Below are 22,038 nucleotides of genomic sequence, written 5' to 3'. Positions count from 1 at the left end.
TCCTGCTGTTTTAGGTTCTTAGAGGGCAAACATTCAAGAAGGTTATGGCCACATGAATGGGGTAAATGTTGGCAGTGATATGATGGGTTCTCTTGTATTAAGGTAAATTTCCAATAATTCTGGAAATTCTACCCACGTTCTAATCCAGAAGTATTTCTTCCCATAGCAGTGATATTCTCCAGGGAAGCTTTCGCTCTTGTCTTGAGATTCCCTATCTCAAGCAAGTCCATAGTCTACCACGACCTACAGAATTCTTCATTGATGTTCCCTGCTTTAGTTTAAAACTTGTCACAGGCTTCATCTGGCTACAAAGAGCAATGATACCCCTTTTTTTTTTTTTAAAAAAAAAAAAAAAAAAGGTGGATGTGTGCATGCAAGTCCACGTGTTGTTATTCCTGCTGAGGTATCATTGTCCTTGCTCCGGTACCCTGCTGTCACACCATAATCGAGAGCAAAGCAGTACCACACTCAAGCCTGTGCTGCTGTAGAAACCGGCGCAAACTGCGTTCCTCTGCGGTTGACTGGCGATGTGGAACACTGGAAGAGCTCTCAGACACGTTGCTGTTCCCAGACCTCTGCACACGGGGGCAGAGCTGGATCTTCTATCAGAACATAAATTCAATTTACAGCCAGCAAACCCCCTGCTCTAAGCCGCACTCACCTAATATTTCTCCGTGTAGTTCGGCCATCTGATTGCTGCCTGCATATCTCCAGTCTTTTAAGAATAGATGATATCATAGGCAAGAGTGTCTGGAATAATTTAACTGTCTGGAAGCTGCATGCTAATAGCAAAAGGCTGAGGATCCCAGTCCTGCAGTAAATCTTAGCTCTGCCTTGCTGCAATAGCTCTGACAGACAGTCCCCCAAAACGATGTCCACAATTAACTTCCTTTTAAAATATAGTTTTATTTTTCTCCTCATCAAGAAAGAGCATAATAACAAACCATTTATCCTGCATGAAGCCTCAGAGAGAAACTGCATTAACAGAAAGGTCTAGACTGGCCTGAGGTATATTTTGGCCAGTAACAAGTAGAATAATTCACTAAAACAGGAAGATGAATATAAAATAAAGCAGAACGAAATAAGTACATGCAATGTGTTAATCAGGTTGTGAAGTAATTGAATGGTATTTCCTACATTCACAAACAACAGATAATGACATGAAGTGCCGAGAATACTGCTTAGAGAATTGTACCATAAGATACCTCGGCAGGCAAACAATGTTTCCTGCCTTGAATTTCCTGGAGGGAGAGTTAGATTAGTAATGGTGAGAGGATTTTGTGCTGTTGTGGCAGGATTTTATTGAGAAGCAGTAAAAAAAATTATTTCCAACAAGGTGCCCATAAAAGAGGACTTTCTTTCTCTCTGTCCTAAGGAGCAGGATGGGAGGATGAGCCTACTGGGGCAGGAGGCCGGGAGTGCCACTGGGGTCCTGCTCTTTGTTACACCTGAGCAACACTGCTAGCTCTGCATTAGGGAGGAGGATCTGTCCCAGTTCCTTTCTACTCACAGTTTCCCCTCAATCTCCTGATGGATTTTCCTGTTTAGCAGACAGGGCCCCTGGAAGATGCCCTCTGAGGATCACGGGGATCTTCAGCGCAATCAGGAGCTCTTCTTGTCTCCAAGGCATCGTGGTTCCTGAGGGCCATCCTCATCCTCTCTGCTGCTCCCCAGGAAAGAAAATAAGTGCTGGAGCTGGTGTTCTCTTACCCCGATTCCCACACTCTGTGGAGAGGGAGAAGAAGGAGCATGAACCCCGCGAGCCCCACACCCCTGGCACTGCCTCCCAGAGCCTCAATTTACCTTGGTCCTCAGAGATCACATCTGACATTGAAATGCCTTCCTGCACACAGACCCCCCTCTCACAGAAGGGATATTCCAGCCTCAGGAAGGGACTTGGCACTAAATGGTTGTAGAGAGTCATGTCTTTTGGAAATAAATTGTCTCTTTTAGAGAGCGCTCTCTCCATTCTCTGGGAAATGACACATTGTCACTTAAGATCATTAAGTATTTGACTATGAGGCTTGCTGCCTGTATAGCACGAGGCACTGCCAGCGCCTCACTTTTAATGAATAATAAATTAACACTATGACTCTGAGACCTTCCTTTCATCAGCCGAGATTTCCAGAGGCCGAAGAATCTCAAAGGATCCTCTACAAGTGGCAGTTGACGTCACCACGTACAAGCAGCAGCTCAGTGATGGGTGAGGTGCTGGAATGGCAGTGATTGTTAGCAGTACTCTGAGCATCAGGTCTGTTAGGACTGGCTGCCCACTGGTTTTCTGCAATACCCCACAGCAATGAACATTACAAACACGAACATGGGCAGCAAGGTGTCCTGCTTGCCCAGAGAAAACATCCTGTGCCATTGCTTTGGGCAGCAAAGCAGGTTGAAAAAGGTGGGTTTCCAGTCCTGCCTGCGAGGGGAAGAGAGGCAGTTTGGAATCTCACCTTCTTTGCCTCTTCTCTGGTGGGTATAAGAAATTGGGGATAACCCTGGAAAACTGAAACAAGGATGAGCAGCTCATGGTGCCAGCAAGACCCTCTTTGCCACCATGGCTTTTGCAAAACAACCCCAAAACACCCCATCTGCAACAATCTTGGGACTGCCTTTAATTATGTGAACACTGAGGTTTACCTGGGGCCCCTTCATGCTGCCAGTCTGCGAAACAGTAATGCTGGGTGAGGCTGCAGGTATTTGACAGAAGCAGCTGTGGAGGGAGGCCATTCCTCTCACCCAAGCAGAGAGTCTGTCTGTGATACCCTCAGTGGAGTAAATCGACAGGAGCAGCAGGATGCATCTCCAGCCCTGGTTTTCTTTCGGAAAGCTGGGTGAAGGCTGATGCCCACAAGATCTACCCATTGCCTTTGCAGTTGGGGTTGATTTTTTTGTAGATCAGAACATTGTACTCCCTCTCCCTGGAATAATTTCCCCATTAATTCCCACATCCCAGGACTGTTGCAGCGTTATAATCATGCAACATCTTAGGTAAAACCAGAATGAGATTAAGGCAAGACATAAATGCTGATGGCTTTTTTTTTTTTATTAAGCAGAGGTTTCAAGGTTTATCAGAAGCTTTCAAGGGTCAGGTCAAGACTTTAGGAAATTATCTGCCATGGGGAACATTGCCAGGGAGGGATCCTCTTTCTCAGATGAAGGCTGTTGAGAACTCAACAGGCACTCATAGACCTCAGTTCAAGAGTCCGACGGCTTCTCCTGCAGAGAAGGAAATCAGTAGCTCAGAGATGGAACATCTGAGCTTTTACTGTTGGTCTGTCTCTCCTCTACACCACAGGGGAACTTCTGAACTATATTCCATCCATTTTCTTTTATTATTAACATACAAAGACAAGATAAATTCTTAATTTAAAAGAACAAATAGTCTGTAGGAAACCGACTTTTTTTGCTGGAAGAAGGCTCTTCAGCAAGTCACTTAAGAGGGAAATGGAGAACTCTATGCTATCTCTTTATATCTGTAAGAAAACAGTTCCTGGCAGACTCTCCCAGTAAAAAAAAAAAACAAACAAACAAAAGCAAAAACAAAAACAAACCTTGCTGATGAAATAACAGGTAAACAAAATAAAAGAACTTTACTTCTCCAACCAGTCTCCAACTCTGATTTGCTAGTTCGAGCTAAGTTAGTTTAGTTAGTGAAGAGGTTGATTTCATACGTACGCGTATGCATTGCAGAATAAGCATTTGTTGCCGTATGTGACACCGTTAGACCCGCAGTGTGGCATGTACTCCATGGTGCAGAAGTTTCTGGATGCCAGCTGGTTATTGCAGTACTGGGCTGCAAACTGTATTCATAATAAAAAAAAAGCTCTCAACCAAAGATATGCAAGAAAGGTGACGTTAGGAGACCCCACACACGCCCTGAGCTCGCCACTTATTGTCCAGAAGCAGATGCTGAGAAAAAGCCCAGGGACAGGGCAGGATACAGCAATATGTTGCCTCCCACCAGGTAGAGCCTGAGTAACCACTGTACATGATGCTGCAGTAACTTTGACAATAAGTGGGACATGAACTGGATATCGCCCTACTTGTTAAAACTGTCATCAGATGAAAATGGCAATTTCACCCATCAATATCTATGGCAAATACTGTTCAGACAGCTGGATGTCTCAGGATTTTCAAAGGCTCAGTCACAATGTGATTAGTAAGGACTCATACAAAAACTCCTTTAAGGAAATAAAGGATCAAAAGTAGAAAAATCTGTCCCTTACCTGCACTGCACCAGTAGCTGGGAAAAAAAGAAGAAAAAAGGAAATATGTTACAAATGTAATTCATGAATTCTGTTAAAATCTGTAAATTAATGCCCTGAATACACAACTTCCAATTCACTGTGTGTTAGCAAATTGCTTCTTAGACAAAAGGAATTTCAGGCAAAATTTTGTGCCCTACTCTATGTTGATTCTGTAGTATTGTTTTGGTTTTTTTAATGAGGGCTACAGTCAAGATGGAAAAAGGTATGGAAAATGAAAGAAGAGAAAGTTTTCATGGTTCAAAAGATGGAGCAGGACATGTACTCAAAGCAAAGCAAGTTATTGAGGCAAGCAGGGTTGTAAAGCTGACAAGTACACAGAGACAGCATTTATATGCATTGCCATTGTTATTCTTAAACAAGAGGAATATTTAGTGAGATGTAAATTTATAAAGCTTCTACAGCAGTTCAGGCTCTCAGATTGCATCTCGGTTCAGGATGACTACAGGAAATATTCATTTTCATTCAGTAAAATCATTTGTGTTTCTGTGACATTTCAGAGGTTAAATACTGGATGTCTGACTCTCTGGGTTGTACCACGTACATGTCACTTCTTTCATTATGCATAAACTAGCGCTGAGAGTAGAGCTGTTCCCACAGTTGTTCTTACCCACTCAGTTCTGTTGCTAAAATATTACCCCATAAGTGATAGTCTTTGATGTCAAGTCTTTTCAACACTATCTTTCTAGGAGTAAATAAGTCCTTGCAGAATGAAGCTCTTTCCAGTCTGGGGATGTTTTTTTGTGGTTCTAAAGACAGCCAGCGCTTACTCAAAGGCAGAGCAGGAGGCAGTGGAGCAACTCACCTGAGATGCAGCAAAGGGCCAGAGCGATCACCAGTAACACACTTGTCACCTTCATGGTGGCTGGAGCGTCTGTGAGCAGCAGTGCTTGGCTTTTGCTCAGTAAACACAGCCCTGATTCTGCCCTCAGCTGGTAACTGCGCTTATATTCCCGCCCGCACGGTTGGGTGTGTGTGTGCTTGCGCGTGTTTGTGCATGTTCATATCTGCCTTATCCACCCTTATTCTGGAATAACATTCCCAGTCTTTTGTTGCAGTGGCAATCCCGATAGAGGGAAGCCGTGCTGTAAGCCAAGAAGGATGTTTCTTCATCAACGGGAGTCACAAGAAGTTTGGATGTGTTAGATACACCCTCTGTGTCGTTATTGTAAGTGAAATATGTGACAGTTTCCTTCTGAAGGATCGTAGAAAGTTCCTGCAGGCAAAAGAGTGACTGTACAAACCTGAGCAGCAACTGCTGTCAGATTTTCTCTGTGTGCACGTATCAGTGCCTATTTATGTACGGTGTTTTTTCAAGAGAAAAACATTGAATGAAATTCTTCTGTAGCAGAAAGTGTCTCCTTTTATTTTTGTGCTTCACCACAGTAAAGCGTCATTAAGTTATAGTGAAACCAGGAAAACAATGAACTGGGAAGGCAAGCAAGAGTGTGTCACAGACACTGAAAGGAGTACTTGGAAAGGACAAGGAATGGAGCAACTTTTATGGGATTATGCAAATTTACAATTGTTATTTCCCTTAAAATCCATTAGCATTGCAGTAATAAGCTTTTAGTATGATGATGACAGAATGATGTGAGGCCCTAGCATGGATCCCAGAAAAGCTGAACCCAATCTGGAAATCGCTGCTTCATCCATCTGCCCATCTCAGCATAAATCCTTTGTTGTACCACCAAAGCACCGCTTTTTGGGACGACCTCATTCCATCAAGGAGAGCAAGCAGACTCCCAGAAGAAATGCATGTGGGAGATATTATATTTTAGAAGGGATATGTCCAATTTATTTATGTTACTCTTGTGTGGATCAAAAAACCACCAATTCAATACTCAAACAGAGGACAAAAGCAAAATAAATTTCATGGACAATATGCCAATGACAGGTCACACTCTCAAAAAAACAGAAGGATACTTTGTCCTTGGATTGTGAAACACTGCCGAAATACTTCTTGGGCTGGCAAAGAGCCTTGTGTTATTAAAGACTAAGAGAGAAGACAAGTAGGCAGGAGTAGGCACCATCCCTAGGAAGGCATTTATCTTAAAACACTTGAAGGTTGCTAAAGGATGATTTCAAGATGATAAAAACCTAGTAATAAGTCATTTGGAGGACCTAGACAAATAGACTGGGACCATGCACGTGTCTGAAAAATATGGGCTTTGCCCACAGACTGTCCTTGTAGAGTGCTACACTTCAGGTGAGGATGGTGCTGAGGAGTCCAGGGAACAGCTCTGGGCACAGACACCACAGTCTGACCAGGTTTTGCTGATGCTGCTTGCACAGGGAAAATGCACCAGGAATACCTGTGTCACCGCTCCAGCCCTTTACAATGTCAAACACCTAAAGGGTCTGAACACTAATGCAGGCCAACTATCACTTATGTGCAAAGACACACAGCTCTGGGGTTTCTGCATCTGTATTTAATTTTCTGCCTTTTATGAGAGGGAGGGGAGCAAGATGTTGCTCTTGTTATATCCCAGAGCTATGAGCACATAACCTATTCTGCCTGGCATCATCATTCAACAAATCAGAAGCAAATGTTTCATGAGACAACACATGAAACAAGACAAAGAAATGTTGCTGATTTAGTTTATTGAGAAAGAAAATCAGGAGTGAGCTGAGTTCCCCAGAGGGTGAGATGAACTGAGGTGAGATCTTTAGCTGGGATTTGCCGGTGGGGATCCTGTGATGAATTCTCTCAGCACTGATACTCAGCATTTTCCAAAATGGCTTAAAGTGATAGTCCCATTGCTATCCCTGAAAGCGAGGAGAAATAAAAATGAACCAGACAGCTTAGCTCCTAGAGATAGTGTCAGATGGGATCCTGCCCCAGAGCCAAGGAACTCACACAGTCAGAATTCCATTAGCTATTTGATTATTAAGAGATGAGCAAAACAATTTAACCCATTCTTAAGACTGAAAATATCTGGGGGGAAACTATAGTGAAATTTCAAAAGTAATTTCTTTTGCAACATGCAAGAAAAATTCCATTAAAGTTAAATAGCCTTCAAACCATTCATGCTAACAAAGCAGACACAGCTCTTTGTATGCTCTAATGAAAAAAAAAAAAAAGAATGGTTGGCACAGTGGCTGGCATTCTCTCCTGCCCCAAATCCCTAATCAACACTGTCCAGCAAACAAGAAAGCGGCAACTGTGCAAACTTGCATCCATAGGAGGCAAATGATAACACAAATGTGATTCATGTTTGTACATACACGACTGCGTTGCAGAAGTTACACTTATTGTTGTATGTTGTGTTGTCCGAGCCACAGAGAGGCATGTAGTCAAGTGAGCAGACAGGTTTAGGGTAGTCACTGCAGTCAACCTGCAAAATAAAAATAAAAGTAAAAATAAGAGTCTGATGTGAAGGAGTCAATAGCAGAAGGGCTTGAACCCTGAGCTACAGCTGCAGTGCTGATGATAACAATCTAACTAAAAGTAATTAACTTCCTTGCACATCTGATATAAACTGTGGTGTCAGTTTCTCCTATGCCAGGAGAATTTAATAATATAAAAATAGATCACAATATCCTGTTTGAAGAGATGTATATCATAACCTGATCACAGCATTTCTAAGCAGCAGAAGTTCACTTGGCGAAGGCACCATGCCTGTAATCACATTGCACTGTGTTCCCAAGCTGTCCAGGAAATTAAATGGAAAAACATTGGTGAAACTTCTGGAGAAGTGTAGGTGCTGATTCCTCTATAAAGGTCCAGTATCCCTCCTGTAGTCTTAAAACAGGAAGTTTTAAGACTCCTCAGTTCTGCTGTAATGGATTATTTCTGCTACTATTCTTTCACTGATCCCTTCCTGAGCAGTCACCTGCTCTCTATTCTGGTGTTCACATGAATAATGGGTATTATATGTGGAGAAAAGAAAATCTTCCCTATGCTGAAGCACAGCAGCAGTTACACTCCTGCAGGACCCTGCTGGTCTGGGGGCTGCTGCAGACACTGGCAGTGCTTCCTCTGACAGCAGCAGGACCAAAACCCAGTCCCTCATCACACAATTCACTTACTGCGACAATTTCCTTCTTACATTCACCGTCATTCTTCTTGCCAACACTGGTTCCAGCCTCTCTGGAAAGGGAAGAGAACTGCATTAGGGAGCTCTACAAGCAACCTGTTCTGCTGAACCCCATGTCCCAGCAATGCTGGTCAGTCTGAGGTATAATGTTTGGGATATAGGAGACATCCCGCTCTAGACACCAGCTCAGGTGGTGTCACTGCTTGCCAGAATGTTGTTTTATGGCATAATGTGAAGGACAAGAGAGTCCAGAGCGTTACAGTGGATGAGGAGAGAGGTTGTGTGGAATGTAGATTCCCCTTAGGTCAGTTGTTGTCCTCTGCAAGGCAGCGTCTGTCACACAGATCCTTATAACTTACTTCAGAGAAGCATTCTGTCCTGCGTTTGATCCCCCCTCAGCCCTCTACTTCTCTTTCTACATTAAAGGCACAGTTTTTCTTCTAATCACAAAGGAAAACAAGGTCTTGTTATGAGGGAAAGAGGAGAGCCAAAGTCCGAGCACCTTACTTCTACACTTGGTAGAAGTGCTGATACTCAGAAGAGCAGGTGCCAGGAGCACTAAGCCTGAGCACACACAGTACTCACAGGTTACGGGCACACAGCAGGCACTCGTTGTCGTAGGTGACCCAGTCGGTACCACAGATGGGGTTGAGGTCTTTGTTGCAGAGCAGCGCCACTTTGCCTTCCTCACTTGTTGTGTTGGGGTACCTACTGCAGTCCACCTGTCGAGGGAACACACAACAGCACACTGCTGAAGACTTGCTTAAAGGAGGCAAGTAGATCTGGTGAGTGTTTCTGTCTGGCCACATAGGATACCACCACAGCAGGAAAAATGCTTTTTTTGTGTGTCACTATGAAAGTCCACTTGCAGATGACCATTGCAAGATTCTGATATCTCATATGTGCTCTTGTTTAGAGTTTGAGTTACATCTTTGGGAACTCCATAAGCAGCTTTGGGCACTCAGAAGCAGGACATGCCCTTTGTTTTGCCCTTGGTTTCACTTACAGGGACAACTTCCTTGCATTCTCCATCATGGTCTTTGCTGACATTGGTTCCGTATTCTCTGGAGAAGGAAAGACAAATGTTAGAAGTTCAGCAAAGACATCACTACATCCTAGGTGCTGGAAATATGTAACTAATGCAAGGGAAAACTGACTCTTTCTCAGTTAGGTTCATATATGTATTTTTGAGAAGGTAGTGCCATTCTCCCTAAGCAACTGAGTGGCTGTCAGGGATGTAAAGCCCTGGGAGCTTTATGACCATTTTGGACAACTCAGAGCAGAGCATCTCTCCATCCTTCAGCTGTGATGAGATGTGCTCTCAGAGCTGTCATCTGGCTGATCCTCGAGCTGGAGAAGAAAAACCTGAATAAATTACACAAGCAAAAGAGAGACACAGAGACTAAAGCAAAGTCTAAGCACCAGAGCACCACAAAGTGATACCCAAGCTCATTTTGAAGGAACTGACACAACTGACAAGATAGGTCACTGACTGTTGAAAAGTGGTGCTGCCAGGAGCCCTAAGCATCACTGCCTGAGATCTCCCATGCAGTACATACATGTTGTAGGCACAGAGCAAGCACTCGTTGCCGTAGGTGACTCCATCAGAACCGCAGATGGGGCTGACGGCCTCGCTGCACACCAACACCTCTTTGCCTTCCTCATTTGTAGTGTTGGGATATGTGCTGCAGTCCACCTGCCGAGGGAATGTACAGCAACAGGGTGGAGAAGTCATTTGACATTCACAACCCTCATTTTGTATGAGACAGTGACCAAGTACAACCAGTTTTCACTACCACAGCAAAAACTTGTGCTGGTGGGTCAGTCTGGGAACAGGTGAATCCTTCCTGCAGGGACCTTCCCACACAGCAGAAGAGGAGGAGGAGGAGAGGGCTATAGCCATGCAGCCCCTTGGATGGGGTAAATCAGTGGTGGTCTCTCATGCTCACTTGGCATCGTTTTATAAAGGATCTCCACTGGTCCCTTGTTCTCCTATTCCTGTAGCCCCTCCAGTTCACTTCTGTTTTTACCCTTTCATTCTCAGTACCCTGATAATGTTTTTTTTCAGAGGACCAAGACTAATGACCTGGTGAATGGAAGCTGGAGCAGCTCACAGTATTTTAGTCTTTCACTAGGTTGCCCTCACATAGGTTCTGATACCAGTCTATTGCTATCAGTTTAAAACCAGTTATATATGACCAGATTAAAGCTTAGACCAGTCTAAAGTTGCTGAAAAATTAATTCATCAAAAAATTTTGTATCATTATTACTAAAACATTATTAACATACAGCATAGATGTAGAACCAAGAGCAGTAAAATTTAATGTTTTACACTGTAGAATCTGATTACAATGACACCAGTGTCACACTAGGCAAAAAACAGCAGAACATCTATGGGCTGGAGGTTTTTCCCATTCCTTTGGTTATGTCTTTACCAGGCCACATACTTGAGAAAAGTGACAGAAAGAATTCTCCTACTCACCTCAATCCCAAAGGCAGCATCTGGAAAAGAGAGGCAGAAAGCATGAAACAAAGCCAATATGATAAGACGTCACTTAAAGCTGGAAATACAGGTGTAAAATTCCTATACACAGGGCCAAGCTGAATGATTTCCAGTGATTGGGTTTTGAACTAAATAAATTATGTATGATTTTTTTCTCTATGTTGATAAGTATAATAGCATTGCTTATTGCTGCCCGTGATGAAACACATTTTCAATAGCTTTGTTCTTTTCTGTTTTGAGATAGGTAGACTTATTAATTGAAAATAGAAGAACTTTTCCTTCCTTATCTTTGTACATATCCGTTTTGACCCTAAAGAGCTGCCGTTACGTATTTGAAAATACACCTGAATCAATATAGACAAATGCAAATAGTCACCTGCAGGATAAGCAAATACATACAGCATCCATTGTCAGAAATATGCATTTTAAAGAAGCCGAGTGTGAAAAAAAATATCTTTGGCTCTGTGATTTCATCAGTTGTAAATAAGCAATGAGAACATCAGACTCTGGCTTTCACCTCTTGTTGTTCTATTAGCAGAAAAAGTATTGCAGGAAATTTGCCAGGGTCCTGCAAAGAACTTGCCTGTGACATTACAATATTTTCACAACTAGTTACTGGAGGTCTGGCCCTCTTCTTATGGCCTTATTTCAAGTATTGATCCATTTGCTGTAATTGTACAACAAGTCTAAGCATTGTAATGGTGTTAAAACATCAGTATACAAAGTGTAACAGCACTAGTTGCCAGCACAGAACTCCACTTGCAGTTATTTGTATTTATGACAGACAACCAACTACAGCCATGAGCCATTGAGGACTGTCCCAAAATATGCTCCTGCATCCTGCACGATACCAATGCACCAAGGCAGCCAAGTGCTCTGAAGGAGAAGATTTTCTCTCTTCGAAGCCACTGTCTTATGCTTTTAAAGACGGACAGGAATCAGACACGAGGCTTCTGTGGCACCTTAAGAGTTACTCACCTGGGATGCAGCAAAGCGCGAAGGAGAGGAGCACGAAAACACCCGCTGCAGTCATGGTGGAAGTGTCTTGAATCTGCAGGCTGAGCTCCTGTGCTGCTCACAAGATGGTCTCTTCAAGGCTGACTGCAAATATATACAAATGCAATGTCTAAACTGTTCAACTGTAACATAAAACAACAGCAGAATCTGTCACCAGTACAATGAGGCTGGTAATATTTATTGAGGTCTTGACTGTTCAGGTAATGGTCTGCGTCTGCTAGGCAATTGATTTTGGCTGGACACCTGGTTAATAGCTCAAGACAAGTATCACAAGGTCCCAGTGGTCAAAACCAAACAAACAGTCCTTTGTACAAAAGGAGCCTCTTTAGGATTCTAGGAGAAATATAAGGAGCACAAAATATTGAGGAGAGTAAGCAGTAGGCCCTTCATTTGTCTCTCACAGAGCAACATCTCCCTTCAGGGAGCAGCTTAGGCAGGATGCAGTATCATCCTGTTTGCAGATCAGGCCAAGTCTCTGCTTTCCTTTCTGGTTTTGGGTGGCTTTTTTTTCCCCACATATTCACCACTAGATACAAACACAGGTCAGGTGTGGCTTTGCCATCAGCAGAACTGGTTGAGCTTTGTCAGGCAAGTTTGGCAGTACTGTGTCTAACCTGAAGCCAATGGTATTTAGCACTGGTTTGACTAAAGCAAAGGCTTCTTGACAGTTTCACTGCCCGGGTATAGAAGAGCTCAGTAGAAGACTTGAAAGCAGGTTAAAAATCTGTCACTAAAAATGTCACTTGAACCTTACCAGCAGGGAGCACTTATTTACAGACCCAGTCCCAGTTAAACACACTGACCAACTCAGTGTTCCGCCAAGCCATCTGAAGAACAAAAGACACCGAAGGTATGGGAACCTATTTACATAGCACCAGCTACACTTGAAAGTACAGTAGGTCCTTTCCTCTTGCAGATATTTTAGAAAATGATACTTAAAATATAAGAGCTGTCCCAATTTTCCTGTCTGTCTCTCACCAGCAGCCTTTGTGCCATCTCCAAATTGCTCCTTCCTAGGAGGAGGTCTGCACCTCTGCTGTTCTAGTAGCTGTAATTTTGCAGGAGTGGGTTCTGCCTGTAACCTAAGTTCCTCATGCCTTTCACAGGTCCAAAATGTCAAGAATACCTGGGGGGTGTTTTGGTGGTGGGAGCTTATCACTGTGCCTAGGGTAGGCTTCAGAACCGTGGGAGCTGCAGAGCAAAAGGTGCTTAACAGGTGCTGCCTTGAACAAACAAGGTACCACCCATCAGACAAATGGAATTTAGCTGAAATCACTGAAATTCAGCCCAAGCAAATATGTTCGTGTCTGATACATCACAGTAGTCTAAAGGGTATATTTTGATCCCTAGATGGATATACTGTATAGTGTATGGAATCACCTGTGCTGGCACTGGCATGCTCAGAAGTCTGCAGCATGGCTGTGTTGATATAGAGATTACATTTTTACCTAAGAGATTCTTCACAGGGAGAAGCATCAAAATAATTATGCTGCTGTGACTGTTTCCATAAATTACAGGGAGCATACATGAATATTTCAGACAGATTTGGCACATCTTCAAGATGTATTGCCCTAATGTGTCTTGGGGATGGTGTCTGGAAGCCAAATACTTTTCCCTGAGTGTGTGCAGGAGCACGCTGTCACATGCCAACCTTGCTGCCTTCATCAGAACACCCATATAGACTCTACACAGTTGGAAGAGGGTCCATCTTTCTGGGTTAAATATGAATTTTGCCACTGCCTTCTCTAGCCAGGCAGCAAGACCTCTGTGAATCATTCTCACCGGACTTCCCAGCCCCAACCTGGCAGCTTTTGACAGGTTCCCTCCTACATGGTGCTCAATGCTGCTGCCTGCCCTGGACAGTGTTGTCCTCTAGGCAGCACCAACCTCTCTCCTGATGAGTGGAGAGCACATTCCTGCCAAAGGTTGGCGTGTGTTGCCTGCATACATCAAAGAAAAATTTTCCACTGCAACTGCTGGGTTCAGTACTGGGTCTGGCACTTACTGGCCCTGAACAGCACAGATTTCCTCTGACCACCACAGTGCCTCAGATGTTCAGCAGATCCTTTTCTTCACTCTCTCATCTACAGAAAATCTAGGGAGACTCAAGTCAGTGACAATTAAGTGGTGACTGGGGAACACCAGTCCCCCATGAACCATTCAGGTACCCCCCTGACAAGTCACAAAAGTAACACTCAGAAATCACCAGGTTTCAGACACATGCACAGCCTTTAACCAGGTAACATCCACAGCCTCCAGATTTACAGCTCCAGATTATGTCACCTCTGAAAACAGCATGGAAAAATCCCACAGCTGTCTAAGCTCATGCTGTAGGACAGGTTGCTCAGTTTCTAGCTACTCCTGGAAGAACAGTTAGAAAGAGGATTTGATCTGCAATCCTGCCACTGATCTCATGCTGTAATCCACTTCATTATGGTCGTCTAATCCTCAAAGTCAGATGCAGCATTTGGCTAATGACCATTTGGCTAAAGGAAAATCCTCCTGTGTGCAGCAGCCAGCACAAGGACAGAGATCCTACAAGAGAGCTAAAGATGGACTTTTAGCAAAGGGAAATGGTTTTAAGCTGAAGGGGGGTCAATTTAGATCTGGTATTAGGAAGAAATTCTTCCCTGTAAGGATGGTGAGGCCCTGGCACAGGCTGCCCAGAGAAACTGTGGCTGCCTCATCCCTGGAATTGTTCAAGGACAGGTTGGACAGGGCTTGGAGCAACCTGGGATAGTGGAAGATGTCCCTGCCCACGACAGAAGGGTTGGAACATGATCTTTAAGGTCTCTTCCAACCCAAAAAATTCTATGATTCTGTGATCTGCAAGTAAGCAAAGGCAGTGCCACTTCTCCGTGTGCCACTTGTTATGGTCCTGAGCACCACAGGGTCTGTGGGCTGACACCGGGGCAGGGTTTGGCAATTATACAACATCCTCTCTCACTTACTCAAGTAATTTCTTGTTTTACATTTTCCACTACAATTTTTTGCAGTATCGATTTCATATTCTCTAAAATAATCAAAACTGATGTTGAAAAATTTTCTTAGCAGATATGTGACTTCTCAGCATAAATAATACACTGATAAACAAATGAAAAATTATTTAATGCACTTTTCCAAACCCTCCTGGGTTTTGTCACATTATTTAACTAACAAAAAGCTTTTGTAAAAGTGGGAAATAACAATAAGTAGTTGTAGCTCTTTCATGAAAATGCCTCTAATCACTTCAAACCACCTGCAGAACACAGTTCAGACTGTAGTTTTCATCTTTGGCTTTCTCTTGGCCACAGTGTGGCGAACAACTATTTGCATTGAGCCACAAGCCTGGAGAAACCAATGGAGCACAAATGGAAGCTCTGCCTCTTAGTGCCTGAAGGCCCCGTTTGAACTAAGCAGTAAAGCAAATAAAGTCACTGATATGATTAAAACATCTCGATATCAAAACATATCCATGTTTTATGAACTTATTAAATAGAACTTGATCCAGGTAATGCCGGTGGATGTTTTCCTGAACTAATAAGACCTGTGCAGAACTTTGTACCCTGCAGGTGAAGGCTAACATGGTTTCACATTACTTATGCAATGAATTAAATGTACTTGGCCCCACTGCAAAGCAGATGTTGACACACAGGAATGAGTCCAACAGAGGCCAACAGGCTGCCCATGGACTGGAGCACAGGGCTTTCCAGGGAAGCTGAAGGAGCTGAGATTCTTCATCCTGGAGAATAGATGGCTCTCTGCTAATAGATTGCTCTCTGCAGCTCCCTGATGGGGTTATAGATAAGGCAGAGTCAGAGTCTAAGCACAGCTGTATCGCAAAAAGATTAAATTCTGAATTAATGTGAGGAATTATTCATTGCCATGAGGATGATTAAGCACAGGAACCAGAGAGGCCATGCATGTCCTTCCTCGGTGATATTGAAAACTAAATTGAACAAGAAAGGCCTTGGGCATCTGAGCTGACTTTGACTTTGGCCTTGCTTTGAGCACGGGTTGAGCTAGAGACCTCTGGAGAGCTCTTACAATCTGAATTATTTTATGTATATGGTACTTTTATAATGCTCTCTCCTATAAATAGTTTTATGGATAAGGAAACATAATACTTCTCTATGACCCAGGAGAGCAGCCTCAGTTTTCCTACAGCTTTTACTAAGGGGTCACATGTAAGCTCTACAAAGATCTCCCAGGACATTCTTACAGGGGGTAACCAGTAACATGTACAACAAAAAGAGTGAATTACAGTAATTTTTTAAAAACTCCACATGCTAAACTGTTCAAATTTGAGGACATTATTAGCTCTCAGTGGTTTCAAAGTCCCTCCACTACTGCAGCAGCCCAGCACTCTGGCACCACAACCCCTCTCCAGAAGAGCATCAGCATTCAAACTTACAAAGGTATTTGCACCATGAAAAATCAGCTGCCAAAATATCGGCCACTTCACTTCACTGCTGTGCTGCAGCCTGGACCCGACGTGGGTCTCAGCAGTATCAGCTCCGAGGACACGCCTGCAGCTCGTGCTGTGCTCCAGCTCTGTGAAGTTTCCAGATGATGAGGATGTCAGGTCAGGGCTCCATTGCACAGGGCAGAGGTTACTCACAGGAAAGCAGGAAAATGCTAGAATGAGCATCAGAAAAAGGAGGCAGCAAACAACACAGTTTTGCTGGACACCGACCCAGGTTATTGCTCTTTGAAGTGAACGTGCTGCAGGAAGGTGGGTTGGAGGTAATGCAGAGATATTAACCTGCAGCTGGTCAGAGGAAATCATTGGTTTAATCAGTTTCCCTGACACTTCAGTGATCTCAGCTCTGCATCACTGAGCACTCAGTTCATCTTTGCCACAGCCCAAGCAGGAACAACGAGGAGGTGGCTGCAAGGAAGCTGACCTGGGATTGACACCATTCATGGCTACCTGGCAGGAGAAAATCAACCTGGAAACTTCACTACTAGGGCTGGGAAAGTCTCCTTCACGAGCTAGGGTCAGGAGAAAATCTTACAAAGGTAGGAAAAAGATAATAAAATTCAATAGATTCTTATCTGCGAGGAGACAGTATTTATAGCACAATGCAGTTAAAATAGAATGAATAAGCATGTTCTGCCATGAAAGCAAATTGCTTTGAGGTTATATAAACCAGGGGAATAGTTGAACACATTTTCAAACTACCAGTCATCTAGCAGCACACACATCATCCCCCCACAGGGGGATTGTGGCTGTGTCCCTTGGATTTCAGACAGCTACGTGACCCACCAAGGAGCATCATTACCAAGAGAGGCTGATAGGCAGAAATAAGATATTTTAAATGACTAACAAGCAGGGCTGGGAAAAGCGATCCAGTATGGGTGGGATGAGCCCTTGCTGCTTGCTGAGCAGCAAAGGGGAAAGCTAAGGCCTCAAGGAAGATCATTTGATCCCTGTACAGCTGGATTTCAGAGCTTGTTTACAGAGGGATAAGCATCCCGGATGCAACTGCACTATGAAATCTGTGGCCTGGCTGGCTGAGGAGCCAGGTTACTGTCTCCCAGGAAGACAGGGATCATCTCTTCACAGTGAGCTGCCAAGTCTCATTAATTTATCATAGGAACATGCCTTCAGTGCTCTCTCCCCTCAGTTCTGTTTTGTAAGATTGACAGATATGTCTATAGACTACAAAGTGTTCTTGACAAAAGGGTAATTAACCTTCAGTGTTTACATCTCCCTCCTCTTGGTAAGGAACACGACAATTGGGGGATTTGGGGAGATCTGGCTGTAAATGAGTTATGGTTTCCTTTTATGCTCTTGATCAGAGGCCAGGAGGACTAGACTTTTCTTAGCCCTACCTGGAATGGTAGGTAATCAAGGGAGAATTTCCTTGGGTAAATGGCCAAAGCCTTGGACACAGGGATTCTGGACCAGACCAAGTCTGCAATCATCGTTCAGTCTGTAGGTCCACAGCCCTTTGGGCCAGGATCTGGGATCTGCTTTGTGAAAGCTCAGGACAGGGTAAGCTGGGGCTTTGCCCAACTTGAGAGACCAAGGGGTGAAGTTTATACACAGATAATGACATGTATGGGAGGAGTTATTGTAAAGTGGTTTTTCAGTTAGATAAACACTTCAGGAGTTATGTCCTCCTACACAAATCTAATATGAGAGGAAGAAACCAGGAGTGCAAAGCAGCTGTTCCTGGAGGTACCAGTCCATTGCTGCCAGAGTGACCTGGAGGCATCACTCTGCCTCAGAACTGCCCCAGGGAAGATCAACATACCACATCCCCAGGCAAAGTTTTCTTTCCATGTGAAACCACAGGAGGAGGTGATGTAGAACAGAAGCAAGCAGATCACCAAACAAAAACATGCTCCTAGGTCTCACCTTATCAACTAACAAGCCAGCAAAAATGCATATGAGAAACAATGTTTGGAAGAGATAAGTGAAGGTGGTTGTTTTCATATATGGGAAGAAAACCAGTAACCTCTGGGATTTGGGATTAATGGTGGTTTGGCTTTTTAAGAATGATCTTTTAAATAAAGCAGCAACAAGAGATAGGGTGCAAGAGGCTAAGAATGAAAACCCACTGCTCGCCCTAGTGGGAAAGGTAGGGAGGATAGTCTGAGAGGCAGGATACATCATGGTGCTGTAACTTGAATGCTTGACTGGGACAAGATGAACTGGATGGAAAGAATTTCAGTAGCTGAAGGACTATAAGCATCACAACCACTGAACACATCTTCATCATTAACATCAAAAGAAAGAACAATTTCATTTATTCTACAGAGTTGAGCTCTAATGAGACCACTGGCTGATTCTTTGCAGCTAGACATGGGTGAAGCACAGTTGGTGCTGACAGAAAGGAACATGCTGCCAAATTACAAGATTTCACTATTTCACAGTAGACAGCAGGTAGACAGAGGTAGACAGCAGGTATTCTACCATCTCTTAACCATTGCAGTATGAAAGTATTATATATAACAACTGCAATGTTATGCATGATCATATGGCCCCTACACGACCTGGCTTGGGCAATGCCCCATTTGCAACCTGACAAAAAAATTCTTTTCTCAGGAGAGGTGAATACTGATATCTGCAAAGGTTTTGTGTGTCTCCTTTTCTGGTCTTGAAATGGGTTATGCTACACTCTCCTGCTGCTGACAGTGAAGGTTATTTGTGAGTGCTTCCATAGCAAAGAAATATTTTTGCTACTTGTTTCATATTTTGCATCTTTTTGCCATCCTTCTCTTCCTACATTTGAAAGCAGCCTGTGGAGAACAGCAATATTAGAAAGCTAGTGTTAAATCACTGCCAAATAAAATGTCAACAGAAGGTATATGCATCACTTACATCCAATCGTGCGCTGCCTGCTCAGCATCCGGCTGACACTGTTTGGGATGCTGCCACACAGAGCAATGGGAGTTCAGGCTGCTTCTTGGTTTGCTTTCCTTCTTAGTCACTGGGATAGCTGCTGTTCCTGAGCCCCTGAGTGTCCCAAGCTCTCTGAGGAGGTGAAAGTCTGCCATTAGAGACTCAGTATGACCATTTTCCCAAAAGGGAACTGGTGCTGAGAATGTAAATAAAACTCCCAAATGATGCAAGTAAAGGAAAGTTCATCTGAGTTAACCACCACCAGTGAAGTCTTTTTGCTGTCTCTGACTGTTATAAACCTATCAGTCAACAAACCTCTGCCATCTGAATATGCTACATCATTTGAATTTCCACTCTGGATACTTTCTGCAGCTATTTTATTTTCTCTGCTAAATCTTCATGATTTACCCCCCAAAGCACAACCAGCAAGTGAAGAGGGAGAAAAGGAGGATAAATTGGAAAAGCACAGGGAGAGGCCAGGGGCTAGGGGACTGTCACTTGGAAAGCATGTTCTTTCCATCGGACTGACACATTATAGGCACAGATCCCACATTCAGTGGTGTAAGTGGATCCATCTGTGCCACAGATCTGCTCCAGTGCTTGGTCAGGGGGCCATGACTGGCCATGCTCAGAAAGGGCCCTGGGGCATGGGCTGCAGCTCAGCTTTAAAGGGAACAGTGAAAAAGAGCTTAAAGCAGTACAGCCAAACATTCCTCATTCTTCAGGGGGCTTGAACAAAATTAATGTTTTACTTCTATGAATGAAAAATAGGCAGGAAGCAATATACTATATAAATGCTTTTTCTTAGGAGATTCACAGTATGTTTAAAATTACAGGGCCTCACCTCAGCTGGTGAAAATCTGGGAACCCCTCCTGGGCTGTGTGGATGTCTGCCAGCTGGAGACAGGCTCCTTCCACTACTGCTTTCTGCTTTGTTCCTATCTACTCGTTGATCCGCAGAGAGCATGCAACCAGAGCCCAGGGCATGGCAAAGAATCAAATAAAACTGTATCAAACATTAAATTACAACAAGAGAATGAACACTTCTGAGTGTGAACATACTGATGGATGAAATGGCTGCATACCAGACTCCTTTAAACATAGAGGTCTGAGGAAATTTTTCAGTTCCCAAATTATTTTCTTTGCTAGCAGCCAGTTAAATAGACCTGTGCAACTGATACAATGAGTTTGAATAATTTATTTTTTTTTGAGGAACATATGGTTATAAAAGTGCTTTAAAAATCATTTAAATATTCTTCTGAAATGAATATTTAAAAATCAGTGGGATGAGCCTTGTCACTCTCTCACATCCCTCAAGAGAATGACAGAGTGTCTAGGCCCATCCACATGCCTCTAGCAAATGCAACACATGAAAAAAAAGATAAACCAAGGGAAATTATCAGCAGACATAATTTTGAAAGGCATAGATTTTTTGATAAAGTTTTTGAATGAAGTTTGGGTGCAGACACACTCAAGTAAAAGTTGTGGGTTTTGTTTTTCAAGTCACAGATGGGTAAGTGCTGATAAAAGGTGAAAAAAGATATCTCTGCTCAATATGAAAAGACTAAGCATTGTTTTCTACATTCCACTTATCAATCAAAATTTAAATGATTCACCTAATTCTTCCCCCTCTTTGTTTTATAAGAAAAATTACTGTAGACTCAGAAAACATTGATAACGCTATAAAGATAAGTCAGACAAACAAGGAAAGGAAGAGGACATTTATATTAAAATATTGCCTCTGTGATATGTACTGGTACATGTACAGGTCACAAATCCTGAGGCTGGACTGTCACCAGTGTGAAACACATCAAAGTTTGTCAACCCTTGGCACAGCTCAGCCGCTCTGTTCCCAGCTCCAGAGCCAAGGGCTGCAACCTGTGGAGTGGGACCAGCTGCATTTCAGCACTAAACTTTAGATGCCTGATGCTGCAGCTGTATGCAAAAATGACTGGAAAGTTATTTTTTTCTTTGCTGTATCCTTGACTGAGGATATAAAGCTGCTGCCGTTCACAGCAAGAGTGCAAAAATAAGAGTCCACTAAAGCAGGACTAAAACCATGCTTGCTTCTGATTCTTTCAGTGTCTCTTTCCAAGCTAAAAACCAAGCTTTCCTAGCATAACTGTTGAGTGGCTTTTGAGAGAAATCTGAACATTTTGAAGCTGCTTGGGCTTTTGCTCAAGGTGAGTAAGAAAGTCAGCCTCAGGGCTCTGCAGCATTATGCACCTGAGCAGTGATGGAGCAGCAGGCTGAGCAGCACCAGGCTGTCTGTCACCTGCACCCTGGAGATGGTTACTGAGTATATTTGCAGTCTGGCAAGCACTGAGTTCATGAGATGACTGGGGACCGTGCTTGAGCAGAGAGGTTGAACTAGATGACCTCCAGTGATCCTTTCCATTTTGCAATTCTTTGATTTCTTGCTGTTTCCCACCACAGTAACCTCTATCTATCCATATATCCAACATTCCTCTATCTATAGCCAAGCAGACACCCAATTCAGTGAACTGTAACCTGAACCACCTTTCAAGTTAGTGACACTTAAAACTTGGTATTGTTCTACCTCTCTCCTAAACCACAAAAATTCAGTGTTTCCTCTTGAATATGTTTGTCTTTGCCTGATCATTGCTTCCTTTTCATTGAAACGTTTGGACTGGAAAAGATCTTCAGGATCATCAAGTTCAAACATTACCCCAGCACTGCCGCAGCCACCACTAAACCATGTCCTCAAGTGTCACATCTACACATCTTTTAAATCTCTCCAGGGATGGTGACTCAACCACTTCCCTGAGCAGCCTCTTCCAATGCTTGACAACCCTTTCCATGAATAAATTTTTCCTAATATCAGATCTAAAGCTCCCTTGATGCAACTTGAGGCCATTT

General features: G+C 43.4%; 3 protein-coding genes across 6 annotated transcripts in view; all 3 read right to left on the bottom strand.

The window, feature by feature from the left end:
• The window catches only part of LOC127473973 (ovoinhibitor-like), a 225,811-nt gene that overhangs the window by 190,812 nt on the left and 12,961 nt on the right, over positions 1-22,038 (bottom strand). The gene's annotated exons all lie outside the window — the stretch shown is intronic.
• LOC127473983 (ovomucoid-like) lies at positions 3,041-5,169 on the bottom strand. Its single transcript, XM_051794269.1, has 4 exons — positions 5,071-5,169; positions 4,227-4,243; positions 3,676-3,800; positions 3,041-3,216 (listed from the first exon to the last, which is right to left on the bottom strand). Exons 1-4 carry the CDS (start codon positions 5,123-5,125, stop codon positions 3,171-3,173), a joined length of 243 nt encoding a protein of 80 aa, XP_051650229.1. The 5' UTR covers positions 5,126-5,169; the 3' UTR covers positions 3,041-3,170.
• LOC127473979 (ovomucoid-like) lies at positions 6,676-20,350 on the bottom strand. 4 transcript variants are annotated; one of them, XM_051794262.1, is made up of 11 exons: positions 20,003-20,350; positions 19,138-19,290; positions 16,219-16,442; positions 11,787-11,909; positions 10,788-10,807; positions 9,865-10,001; positions 9,312-9,369; positions 8,891-9,027; positions 8,298-8,358; positions 7,494-7,603; positions 6,676-7,034 (listed from the first exon to the last, which is right to left on the bottom strand). In XM_051794262.1, the coding sequence occupies exons 4-11, from the start codon at positions 11,839-11,841 to the stop codon at positions 6,989-6,991; spliced, it is 624 nt and encodes a 207-aa protein (XP_051650222.1). In that variant the 5' UTR covers positions 11,842-11,909; positions 16,219-16,442; positions 19,138-19,290; positions 20,003-20,350; the 3' UTR covers positions 6,676-6,988. The 4 variants fall into 4 exon arrangements, with proteins under 4 accessions (XP_051650222.1, XP_051650221.1, XP_051650223.1 ...); XM_051794261.1 differs by having other exon boundaries at positions 16,219-16,420; XM_051794263.1 differs by having other exon boundaries at positions 16,219-16,358.

Source organism: Manacus candei, unplaced genomic scaffold (assembly GCF_025592945.1).
Source record: "Manacus candei isolate 608988 ecotype Guabito, Panama unplaced genomic scaffold, ASM2559294v1 h1tg000037l, whole genome shotgun sequence".
NCBI lineage: Eukaryota > Metazoa > Chordata > Aves > Passeriformes > Pipridae > Manacus > Manacus candei.
Note: the sequence above shows the minus strand (reverse complement) of the source record. Positions and strands in the feature narration are given on the sequence as shown.